The 13348-nt window shown below is 40.1% G+C and overlaps 1 protein-coding gene across 4 annotated transcripts in view; it reads left to right on the top strand.

The window, feature by feature from the left end:
- The window catches only part of phf14 (PHD finger protein 14), a 121305-nt gene that overhangs the window by 38967 nt on the left and 68990 nt on the right, over window positions 1-13348 (top strand). For all 4 annotated transcript variants that reach the window (XM_073463080.1, XM_073463079.1, XM_073463082.1 and 1 more), the window contains exons 9-11: window positions 95-365; window positions 2293-2399; window positions 5617-5712. In XM_073463080.1, the coding sequence (XP_073319181.1) occupies window positions 95-365; window positions 2293-2399; window positions 5617-5712 (474 nt within the window). The remainder of the gene's footprint in view (window positions 1-94; window positions 366-2292; window positions 2400-5616; window positions 5713-13348) is intronic.

Raw genomic sequence — 13348 nt, 5'->3', positions numbered from 1 at the left:
TCACAAATCATGTGTAGACACTGGCAACTCAGTGATGGTTTATTACCTTTAGACTGTGGGATTATGTGAACGTGTGTGTGTGTCCCATCTGCAGGCCCGAATCACTACCCGCCTGCAGCAGTACAGGGCAAAAGCAGAGCTTTCTAGGAACACTCGGCCTCAGGCGTGGGTGCCCCGGGAGAAGCTGCCTCGACCTCTGACCTCTAGTGCCTCAGCCATCAGGAAGCTGATGAGGAAGGCAGAGCTGATGGGCATCAGCACAGACATTTTCCCTGTGGACACATCTGATGCCAACGCCAGCATGGACGGACGCAGGAAACACAAGCAGCCCGCCCTCACAGCAGACTTCGTCAACTACTACCTGGGTGAGGAAAGTGATATTCAGCTAGCTGAAGCATGCTTTTTTCTTCCAGATAGCAGAACTGTATACTCAATAACAACAACTTGCAACTATGTATTTCCAGATACAACTGATCTGATCTCAATTTTACAATAAGCTGAAAACCTTTACCCATTTTGCTGCCATTCCTGTGTTATTCTTTATTCTGTGGAAGATGGAGACACCTCCATGTCTGAAGCTATGGGGAAATTTTTTGTTTGTTTGAAAGGCATACACAAACGATATGTATTAAGAGCTAAAGCAAATGGAGCTCACCACGGAAAAGCAAGACAACCCCCCCAAAAGGAAATGGTTTTGCATGTAGTGGCCACAGACAATTGCTCTCTCCTTATCCTTCCTGACTGATTCCTCTCTAGTTTTGTGTTCTGCTAGTGTCATTGTCACTACTGGTAGCATGAGGCGGTACCTGCAGCCCAATCGGGTTGTGCCAGTAGTCCAGCTCCTCCAGGATGGCACATCCATATGTTTGGTTGCAAAAAGGTTTGATGTGTCTCCCAGCACAGTCTCAAGAGCATGAAGTAGATACCAGGAGACTGGCCGTTACACGAGGAGAGCTAGACAGGGCTGTAGAAGGACATCAACCCAGCAGCAGGACTGGTAACTGATCCTTTGTGCAGGGAGGAACAGGAAGAGCACTGCCAGAGCCTTACAAAATGACCTCCAGCAGGCTACGTGTATGCATGTTTCTGACCAAACTGTCAGAAACAGACTCCATGAGGGTGGCATGAGGGCCCGACGTCCTCTAGTGGGACCTGTGCTCACAGCCCAGCACTGTGCACCTCGATTTGCATTGATGAGAGAACATCCAGATTTGGCTGGTCCACCATTGGTGCCCCGTTCTCTTCGCAGATGACAGCAGGTTCACACTGAGCACATGTGACAGCCGTTAAAGAGTCTGGAGAAACTGCGGTGAATGTTATGCTCCCTGTAACATCATCCAGCATGACCAGTTTGGCAGGGGTCAAAGATGGTCTGAGGAGGCATGTGCTTGGAGGGTCGTACAGACCTCCATGTCATAGCCAATGGTACCCTGACTGCTGTTAGGTACCGGGATGAAATCCTCAGAGCGATTGTCAGACCTTACGCTGGTGCAGTGGGCCCTGGGTTCCTCCTGGTGCAGGACAATGCCCGGCCTCATTTGTTCAGAGTGTGTAGGCAGTTCCTGGATGATGAAGGCATTGATGCCATTGACTGGCCCTCTCGTTCCTAAATCCTGTTGAGCACCTATGGGACATTATGTATTGGTACATCCGATGCCGCCAAGCACTGCCACAGGAGCTCACTGATGCCCTGATCCAGGTCTGGGAGGAGATCCCCCAGGACACCATCCGCTATTGATAAAATTCACGCAAGTCGGATCAGTCTGTGATTTTAATTTTTTACTCTGACTTGAGATGTGATTTTGAATCCAGCCCTGAGTGGGTTGATGATTTTGGTTTCCATTCACCGTTGTTACATCATTTGGTTCTCAACAAATTATACAATGTACATCAGTAAATATTTTCAACTTGAATAATTTGTTCAAGATCTGATGTGTGATTCAGATGCACTTCACTATGCATTCACTTAACTTTTCTGAGCAGTGTCTACGCTTCCGATCTCTATTAACATTTTAACCAAGTTAAAATTGTTTAAGCATTAATCTCCCCATAATCTATATCTCTAACTGTTATACAAGGTGGTTAAGTTATTGTGTCTAATACTGTGTAAAAACATGTTCTCCCCAAATAAATGATTGTGATACCAGATGTGTGAGACACCATGCCAGTCACCTTGAGTGCATACTAGGCCTGCAGCAGAGGGCCTATCTGCCATCAGTACACTCTCTCATGTGCTTTTTCCTGTATATAGATTGTGATCTTGCTATTGATTTTTGTCCCATTGATATTCAGAGCGGAACATGCGAATGATCCAGATCCAGGACAACATCTCTGAGCAGAAGAACTTGAAAGACAAGCTGGAGAGCGAGCAAGAAAAACTGCACGTGGAGTACAACAAGGTGAGCAGCACAATCCAACCCCACAGAAAAAAGGGTCGTTTCTGACTAACTGGAATGGAGTTGCAGGTAGTGGGAGCTCAAAATCTTTATTATTTTAAGTGTTAACTGAACATTCACAAGGTAAATAAAAATGTATGATCCACACACAGACGTGTATTAAAATACATTAGAGTGAATGTCAAACTGCACTTATTGAACCAAAGGTGAATTGAGCCTTGCCCTACACACACTACCTGTCCTTTCTGTAACACTGGGGCAGCAGCAGGGATGCCTTATGGTAGACAGGACACCCTTACAAAAGGAAACCCACACTCAAAATGTTGGAACATAAGTGTATAATATTATGTTGGAACATAAGTGTATAATATAAGTGTATACATAAACCCACACTCAAAATGTTGGAACATAAGTGTATCAGTGGCAGTGCACAACACCTAACTGCTCTGTGACACTGCACAGTTTTGTCTTTGGTCATCATTCCTTTTTAATGCAGTTCAGAGTGAACGGTGTGACGCGGCTTGCTGTCCCCTGCGCTACTGCAGGTGCTTGCGATGTACCGGTGCTGGCTGAGGCTGACGCTCTAGACTCGGAGACGTCAAACGCGATACAATTGTTCACATCGATGCCTTGCTGCCTTAAATGTTTGTCAGATTTGAAGTGCAACCTGACTTGTTGTGTTTTTCTTTTACAAAGTGAAGCCACACTTTTAACTGTTTTCTGCGGTCCCTCTTCTGCACTGGTGACTGCTGCTGTGACATGCTGGTCATACACGCTAGCTCTCCAGCTCACTGTTGTATTGATGAGTGACGTAACAGGTCGTGACTCCTGGCAAATGAAAAAAAATCCTAGAAGGCAGCCAGACGAGCAACGGCCTCGCAAAAATATGAGCCTTCGTTTGCACTAATTCATTTTTATGTCACGTTTAAAAAATCGAAAAGCAGAACAGACATTTTTTTTTTTTTCATGGGTACCCAGTTCTTGCCATTAAGTACTCGGCTCTAACTTGAAACCGAGTTTCGGTTCCCAACCGTAGTTGCATGTTTTTAAACCCTGTGTGGGTGTGTCCTTACAGAGTAGTTAAGGTGACGTGTGAGTCGTTGACCCAACCTGCCTTCATGTGGGTTGCTAGGGCTAGGTGAGCCCAGGTGTAAATGGTTGTTGAGCTGTCTGGGGAGGGAACTCAGTATTGCATTGTAGGTGGGTGATAAGTAATGTCTTTGGCCACCTCGTCTGTTCAAAGTCGGTTGTTCCATTTGACATAGATGGATTCCTTTACTCCTCTTTCAACCATCTGTCTTCTCTGGCCAAGATGTTTACATTGTTGTCCCCAAAGGAATGATTTTTCTCCTTTTTAAATGGAAGTGGACAGCAGAGTCTTCACCTGAGGCTAATTAGTACCAAAAGAAAACAGGCAGCAAACACAACTTAATGCACAGGAACACTAAATCCAACTTTTTTTGATTGACTGATTAGTGGTTTGGTCTATAAAATGTCAGAAAATGGTTGAAAAAAAAAAAAAAGTGGATCAGTGTTTTCCCAGGATGACGTCCTCAAATGTCTTATTTTGTCCACAACCCAAAGATATTCAGTGTACTGGCATAGAAGAGGAAACTAGAAAATATTTGCAATTACAAAGCTGAAAATGTTATTTATTTATTTATTTTTTGCATAAATTATTCAAACCCATTAATCAATCACAGTATAGGTTGATATTATATTTAGTAGTTGACAACCAATCAATTAATAATTGCAACATTAATGATTATATGAGGGAGTGGGCCCTCTTCCATGGTCATGTTGCACCAAATTGTTTCTACAGTAGCCCAGAAGAGACGAGCCAAACACTGGCCCTAGAGAGGGCCTTTTGCATGTTGTCTGACCTCCATAGGGGAAAATGAGATGAGGGGGATGTTCAGTTGGTTGCAATCTGCAACCTCACTGCTAGATGCTACTAAATCCTACACAGTGGGTATTTGAAGATTCATGTCTTCATGTTGACAGATGGCATGCCAGTCTGTTAAGAATGTGGCTTGTGGGGACAGAGAAGCATTAGTTAGTAAATATATCTGAGTCTCTTGAAGTGTTATTATTATGTGTAGTTTTGTTGACATTTGCACCATGCTCTGGTGGTGTCTGCAGTGGTGCTGTGTGTTAAGTTAAAAGTGCAAGATGAAGGCAAATAATGTAGTGAGAGAATGTGTTTTCAGATGAAAGAAAATCAATGTATGAATTTCAAGTGGTATTTGGTATTGTCTTACTTTGTTTTATTACCTAGGTGGCCATCCTACCTCAGTTTCTTATGGCCAGTGTTCAGCCTGGCACGTACAACTATGTCATCACAATAGATAAGGCTTCACTTTGCTATGTGGTAAAAACTGAAACCTGTACATGGTTTTCTCCCTTCTCTCCTCAAACATGTGACCTCTGTGAAGAGGCTGCCGCTCTATTTGTCACCATGAGGAAGAGAACACAACGGCAGAGCAAAAGTCACAAGAGTTAATGTTGCGTTCAGTACTGTGCCGTGCATGTTAAGCATTATTAATGGAGTGTGTGTTGCTAATTGCACTGCATGAGTTGCTCTTACATGGCTTTGGCCTTGGAGAAAATGGCAGTGGATGAATACCATTACAAGTCCTTCTTTGATTATTTTGATGATTATGATTTGCAAGAGTTGAGTCTTGTGTCATGACTACTACTTATCCGTCAAAGTGTTAATATGAAACGGTTACATTGACCGCAGAATTAAACGCTCACCTGCAGCTGTGCACAATATATCATTTAAATGGCTGGTTTATCATCAGTGATGTTTTTACTTCTGCGATGTTTTTAAATTCTGACCTAGAGCTGCATTGATTAATCGATGAGTTGGCAACCATTCAATTATTTGCCAACTATTTTGATAACAAATCGGTTTGAGTATTCATTTTAAGGAAAAACTTCAGCTTATCAATGTTTTCTGGTTTCTTTCTGAATATTTTTGTGTTGTGGACAAAACAAGACATTTGAGAACCCTAGGCTTTGGGGAACACCGATCAATATTTTTCACCATTTTCTAACATTTTATAGAACAACCAAACAACTAATTGATTAATCAAGAAAATAATATACAGATATACAGACAATGAAAATAGTCGTCAGTTGCAGTATATCCGTGTGTGCTAACAGGGGCAGAAAATGTGGTGTCCTTTCCTCATGTTGTCTCTTTCCCATTTCGCAGCTCTGTGAATCTCTGGAGGAGCTGCTGAATGTCAATGGAGAGCTGCGAAGTGAAGGCCAGGCCATGTGGACGCTGCTGGGGGGCATCCTCGGCCAGGTACTAGCACCATTGCTGCCTTTTCACACACCGTCTCCCACTTCTTCTCTCCCCCAACCATCCTGCTTTCCACATACAGATTAGTTGTTAAGAAAGTCTGTGTAAGACTCCTGTTGATCGATTTCCCTTTTTAGCGTAGCAGTAATTTATGAAGGAGAGTTATCCGGATTGTGAGTAGCAGCTCATATGGCCAATAGGGGGTGATACTGCAGTCTGTAATAACCCTGCTGTTTATAAAAATCCTTTCATTTTGCACTAACTGATTGACCTGTCATTTGCCATGAAGTCAGACCTGACCATGGGGAAGTAAAAGCTGTCTCCCACTTCTCGTTCCTATGGCAACCAATTGCCAAAATGTGCCACTATGGTTGATGGGTTATTACCGTATGTGAACTGCAGTATACAGAAATAGACTGAGATCAGTAGTTTTATTGTTGCAGCAAGCTAAAACTTGAATTAACACACAAAGTAAGTAGCTGAGGTTACATGGACGATATTTCTTCAATCTGACTGAAATCATTTTGATTAAAGATTCCAACTTAACTGTTTACATAGACTGTAGTATCTAGGTAAGTAAAATAATCTGATTACATTAATGTTTACATGCCCCAAAGCATTTGATTAGAGTATAACATTTTTGACATGTGCAAGTGGCTCTGCCCACTGTGAAGTGTATAATCTGTCTGAAAGTCTTTTAACATCTTTATTGACAAAAGTAATACAGTTTTCAAGATGGATTCATATCGTGTCCTGGGAACAATGTTATTGTTTCTGGTTCAGTGGATTCAAGCCTCTTTCATCTTTTCAAACTTGTTTGAACAACTCGATGTTTCAAGCCTTTGGACCAGAGGTGGTCAACAAGTCTTAAATATGTAAGATCTCGAACGTCCCCCAAGGTTACCCCCACGTACGCGAAAATGTGCAGAATGAATATATTTATTCCAACTACAGAGAAACAATCGCATTAAGCTTTTACATGGTTATTACTCATATTTTCTTATTGAACAGATCATCAATTAACGAGTATCTGGTCCGGGAACTTGGCCGGTCCTGAAGGATGGCCTAGATTATTTGTTAATTTGAGGAGTGTACAGATCCAGTCTTGAACCTCCCAAACTGCTCCAAGACCGATCTGGGCAAACCCAATCAATATCAAGTTTTGATATTTAGGATTTAAAATCTGGACGACCAGGATTCTCATTATGTATGTGCTTTCACAATAGCCAATGAGAGAGATATCCAGGACGAGCTCATGGTGTTGCCAAGCAACAATGAGCATTTTAGTCCTTGAGGCTAAGGTGAGATAAGATATACCTTTATTGATCCTCTTTAGGAGAAATTCAGTGGCGATAGTTAGTAGAGGTGTCACGATCTTGATTGTAAGTTGGATATTGGTCTAAATGATGTCACGATCTCGACTGTCGAAATCCAAGGTGGAATGGAGGATTTAGCCACGCCCCCAGGGTCACGTCTGGCAGGCTTAGACATATATACGTAGACGCCGCATTGACTGTGTTAGCCCGTTGCCGCAGTGTGTGTGTATGTATGTATATATATATATATATATATATATATATATATATATATATATATATATATATATATATATATGTGTGTGTGTATATATATATACAGTATATATGTGTATATATGTATATATATGTATATATGTACATATATACATATATATGTGTATATATGTATGTATATATGTATATGTAATATATATATGTAAGCAGATTAATCACGTTACTTTTTCTATAATTAATCGAAATTATTGCATTATATTGACAGCCCTAGTTTTATGTAAGTAGCAGCTAAATCCATAAAAAGGCTTATTAAAAGTATGGACCTTGCGAGAATGAGCTGTGTATGCATGTATATGTATGTATGTATATGTATGTATATATATCTATAAATATTTATGTATATGTATATATGTTTATATGTATATATATATATATGCATATATATGTGTATATATATATATATGCATATATATGTATATATATATATATATGCATATGTGTGTGTGTATATATATATATATATATATACATATATATGCATATATATATATATATATACATATATATGCATATATATATATACATATATATGCATATATATATATATATATACATATATATGCATATATATATACATATATATGCATATATATATACATATATATGCATATATATATATATACATATATATGCATATATATACATATATATGCATATATATATATATATATACACACACACATATGCATATATATATATATACATATAAACATATATACATATACATAAATATTTATAGATATATATACATACATACTGTATATATGCATATACAGTCATGGAAAAAATTATTAGACCACCCTTGTTTTCTTCAATTTCTTGTTCATTTTAATGCCTGGTTCAACTAAAGGTACATTTGTTTGGACAAATATAATGATAACAACAAAAATAGCTCGTAAGAGTTTAATTTAAGAGCTGATATCTAGCCATTTTCCATGGTTTTCTTGATAGTAACCAAAATCACTTAAGTTCTTACATCAATAGCTATGGCACTGTACTGCCAAAAACACTGCTTTTAAGCATTCCATGTTTTCTTTTCTGTTTGCTTTAAACACATGATACACACAGGAGTTAGTACTTGATTGCGTAACCATTGTTTTTGATGACTGAAGCCATGCGTCTTGGCATGCTCTCCACCAGCTTCTGACATTGTTCTGCTGTCACAGCAGCCCATTCCTGTTGCACAAATTCAAACAAATTTGCTTTGTTTTTGGGCTTGTGGTTCTCCATTTTGAGTTTGATGATTTTCCATAGGTTTTCAACTGGATTCAGATCTGGTGATTGAGCAGGCCAAGGCATGGTGCGAATGTTGTGGTTCTCCATCCAGGCTTTAACTGACCTTGCTGTGTGGCAAGGGGCATTGTCTTGTTGGAAAATCCAGTCATTCGAGGCAGGAAAGAGTTTTCCAGCTGATGGAAGAAGACTGTTTTCAAGAGTAGCCCTGTACATGACCTGGTTCATTCGCCCTTCACACAATTGCATTTGCCCTGTTCCACTCATACTGAAACAACCCCAGATCATCACTGATCCACCCCCATGTTTTACTGTAGGGGCAAGACAGTCTGGTTTGTAGGCTTCTCCAGGCCTCCTCCTAACCAGTAAGTTAGCTGGAGTGGGCATCAACTCAAAATTGGATTCATCACTGAAGAGAACCTTAGCCCAATCATCAACAGTCCAATCCTTGTGATCCCTAGCAAAGAGTAACCGGGCCTTCCTGTGCCTTTCGTTGATGAAGGGCTTCTTCCGTGCTCTGTGTGACTTCAGACCAGCTTCAACAAGTCGGTTTCGAACTGTCCTTGCCGAACAAGTCACATTTCTCGACAGTGCCCACTCATTTTTAAGGTCCCTGGAGGTCTGACGACGATTCCTGACACAGGAACGGACGAGTGCACGGTCATCTCGTGGGGTAGAGAGACGTTTCCTGCCGCGGCCAGGTAGCAATTTGGTAGTGCCGTGTTCGGCTTGTTTTTTCTTGTTGTAATGAACAGCTGTCTTGGAGATCTTTAGTTTTTTTGCTACCTGTCTCTCACTCATGCCAATTTCCAGCAGTGCCAAGATGGCTGCCTTTGTGGCTTCACATAATTCTTTTGTTTTAGGCATTATGTGAGAGCTGACAACTTCTGAGTTGTGCTATGGCTTGAATGTCAGCAGGAAACCACTCTAAGCCTTTGCATGTGCAGTGCTGCTTATGACATGAAATGGCCTCTTATATACCCTGGGAATACAATTAAGCTTAAGAATGTCAAATAGGACATAAAGTATTATGTGATCAGCTGCATTTTTTGTCGTGTTCATTGTATTATACCTTTAGTGGTACCAGGTATTAAAATGAACAAGAAATTGAAGAAAACAAGGGTGGTCTAATAATTTTTTCCATGACTGTATATGTATGTATGTATGTATGTATATATATGTATGTATGTATGTATATGTATGTATATATATATACACACATATGTATACATATGTATACATATGTATATATATACATATGTAGTCTATGAGTGTAATCCAAGAAGAGCAGCAGCCGACCTGTCAGGAAAGACTGCAGCAGCCAAAGAGTTCAGTGTATTTGTTGGGGACACAACAGGTTACAATCCCAGTTATTAGCACCTCCACTAAGTACCAGAGGAGAAGCCATAAAATGCAATGCTTCCAAGCAGTCCAATCACATCCCCAGTGGCCGGCGTCACTGCGACGTGCAATTACATTTTTTGTGGGGTTTGCGTGTTAGGCTACGCCGTGGGTATGGCGTTGATTCAACAATTAACCACATCACATTCTTGGTTTGAGAAAGAACGTTAGTTGTTAGAAATTCTGGCTAGAGCAGGGCTTTAGTCTTCTTCCTCCATCATGGTTACAAAGCTGCTGGTCAATTGGTGTCACAGAGTGCAATTAATCTGCAGCGTTTTTTAAAACCAAGCAGATTAATCACGTTACTTTTTCTATAATTAATCAATCGAAATTATTGCGTTATATTGACAGCCCTAGTTTTATGTATATAAGTAGCAGCTAAATCCATAAAAAGGCTTATTAAAAGTATGGCCCTTGCGAGAATGAGCTGTGTAGATAAATGGTCAGATGATATTAATGTGGTGGCGAGGCAGCAGAATGGACAGGGATTAGAAAGAAAACTGGCAGTGAGTCTGCAATGACCACCATAAATCACCTAATTATGAACACGAGTGGCTTAAGTAGCAACATCAGTCACAGCACTGCATGCTTTTGTGTCATCTATCTGCCACATTTTCATCTCCTATTTGTCATCCTGCCTGTGCATTTGCAGAAATTATTGATGTCCCCAACTGGGACTCTCATCTCTCTTCCAGTACACAGTCAGTGCTTTTGTTCCTGACGATCCTTGAAGTTTAGCACTCCTGGCAACTTCACAAGAAAACACTCAGAAGACATATTCCCCCAGCCTCAATAAAACGCCATCAGGCTGTAACAGCTATGAGGTGGCAAAACAGTGAGAAGTGCTACGGTGTAGTCCAGTTTAGTGTTGATCAACAGGAAAAATTAATTCCAACTAGACCTGCAACCTGATATTTTGAGGTCCAGCATCTTACAAAATTCAGAACTGAAGGAACTTAATAAAATGTAATAAAACTGAAAGGAATAGATACCAATGTGTGAATGAAGTTGAAGCTGAGTGACATTAATACCTGAGTTTATATTTCAAATCAATAGATCATATAATAACGAAAAAGAATAAAACAACCCCAAATTCAAACAGGATGGCAGGTAACAGTTATTGTTTATGATCAATCATTAAACCGGTAAAGTGTCAGAAAAGTGTTGAACAATAGTCCAAACCCAAAGATATTCAGTCTGTAATGAAGATGGAGATAAGATATATAGAACCGTGAAAGACAGCAAATTCACACATTTTGAGAAGCTGAAAATATCCTTGATAAATGTCTGAAACAATACGTTGTTGATGAAAATGGTTCACTTTTGAACCCTGCAACTCCCCCCCAGTCAGTTAGAACTGAAGAAGCCTCTTCGATGAGGGGTGAAACATTTTCAACAAACTAAAACGCGTCCACTGGATGACTGAGAACCTTCATCAACATAGTTGCTTAATTGACTTATTGTTTCAGTCCTCAACTAAACAACAAAGTTTGTTGCCTATGTAGTTGTAAGCCTTAGCCCTTTGAGGTTTTAGTTGTCAAATCTGTTGCACAGAAAAGGATGATGTTTGTTGAAAACTTGAAAGGTTTGACATGTGTACTTAAAGTTCCCTCCAGTTAAAACTGTGTTTTTCTTCTTGTTCCTGCAGCTGAATGTTTTAGCTTCACTGTGTTGAATGATGGATGTGTAAAATGTTCTTTATGCTTATTGAATATCTGGTATTAAGATGGAGGCCTGCAGGCATGATTTTTTGACATCACAAATAGTACACAAGTGTGATGTGGAAAATTGAAGCCTCCAGTGTGCATACACTGAGAATGTACTTGACAGTGAAGTATAGGAGACATCTGGTGTCCAGCAGTTAAACTATTCATATTCATAAATTGGACTGGATTGAAAGAGGAGTAGATGCCCTTCAAAAGTATTTAAATGTGGATACTGTACTTTTATTGAGGAAAAAACTATTTGTATGTATGTCATAACACATGTTGGGAGGGGATTTTTAATAACAAAACAGCAACACCACTGAAAGAAAGGCAAAAAAAAACAACAACAAAAGAAAAACAGACTTGGTCAAAATCGACCAAGGTAGTATGAGAAGAAAGAGGAAAAACGAACTTCAGAACTACAGCTCCACTTGGTTGTGTACAGACTTTAAGAGTGGCTTCCATTCTTGCTGCTAGCCACATGCATCCTCAGGAGGTAATGGAGAGATTTTAGCATTACACAATCTGCTATTAGATCAGAGAGCTTCAGATAGAAGAGGCTTTAGGGCCCAGAGATGGGTGGTTTGGTTTTAGAGCACTTGCAGACAAAGCTTTTTATTCATTATTTTACTGTATTGGTGAAAATGCTCTCAGCAACGGTAAGTGCCTGGTTTGCTCTTGCACTGTAATGTTTTGATGAGTTTTCCCTGAGAACAGAACAGCTTGAAGCTTGTCTGTGAACCTGTTTCCACTCCTCCGCTATTTATAATCTCTGCTTTTAAACTTCTTCATCTGTCTGATAAAGCATGTTAACAATGTTGATACTGCTCCATATCAGCAGTAGAGATGCTTCCTTGTGGTGGGACTGCAGTCCAGGTTGAGGAGATAGCCCCAGCAGCCCCTTGTGCTCTGGTCACCCCATCCCTCCATCTATCAGGCATCCCTGCAGGGACGCTCCCTTGGTGCTGCCGGCAGAGCGAGTGTGCCCAGATTAGAACTTCCTCAGGGAAAACCTTGTCTGTTAAGTGACAGACTTGGTCCCTACGAGATAAGTTTTCTAATTAACCTGTGTGGCAGCAATGCACCTGAGATGCAGGGGCAAATAAACTGGCTGCTGCAGTCTGCTGCTTCTTTTCACCTGCCACGTTCAATAGGTTTCCTTCGTTTCTCCTCACAACTCTGCTGTGAGGGAACTTTTACAGCTCCGCTTTGGCTGACACTTTATTTGGACAGTCTAAACTCTCCAACACAAAGCAGGTGTTCAATAAAGTGTCACAGGTCGTTAAGTCTAACAACTCCAGCCCAAAATTGCACTTTTCTCTCTGAGGTGTCCTGGGCATGGTGACCTGGATGAATTTGCTCAGAGACAAATGGGATGCACAATAGATGATTGACAGTTTACTCTTTTAACAACAACATGTACTCTTCATAAACCTGATTTTAAGAACAATCCACTTGTTTGACTAACATTGGTCTGTACTGTACAAACTAAAATGTTTTTCCTAAACTATCCACCAAAATGAGTTTGGCATCGTGAAGCAAATATTATTATGCAATTAAAGATAGCAGAATCACATGTTATTGTATCTTTGACACCAAGTTTAAAGCTAAGGTTATTTTAGAGTTCTTCTGGAAGTATTTTTTTGTTATATTTACAGAAAATCTCATATCATCCTGACAGCAATCAATAAAGCAAATGCTCTGACA

This window comes from Pagrus major, chromosome 3 (assembly GCF_040436345.1).
Source record: "Pagrus major chromosome 3, Pma_NU_1.0".
Lineage (NCBI taxonomy): Eukaryota > Metazoa > Chordata > Actinopteri > Spariformes > Sparidae > Pagrus > Pagrus major.
This window is presented reverse-complemented; position numbering and strand designations above follow the sequence as displayed.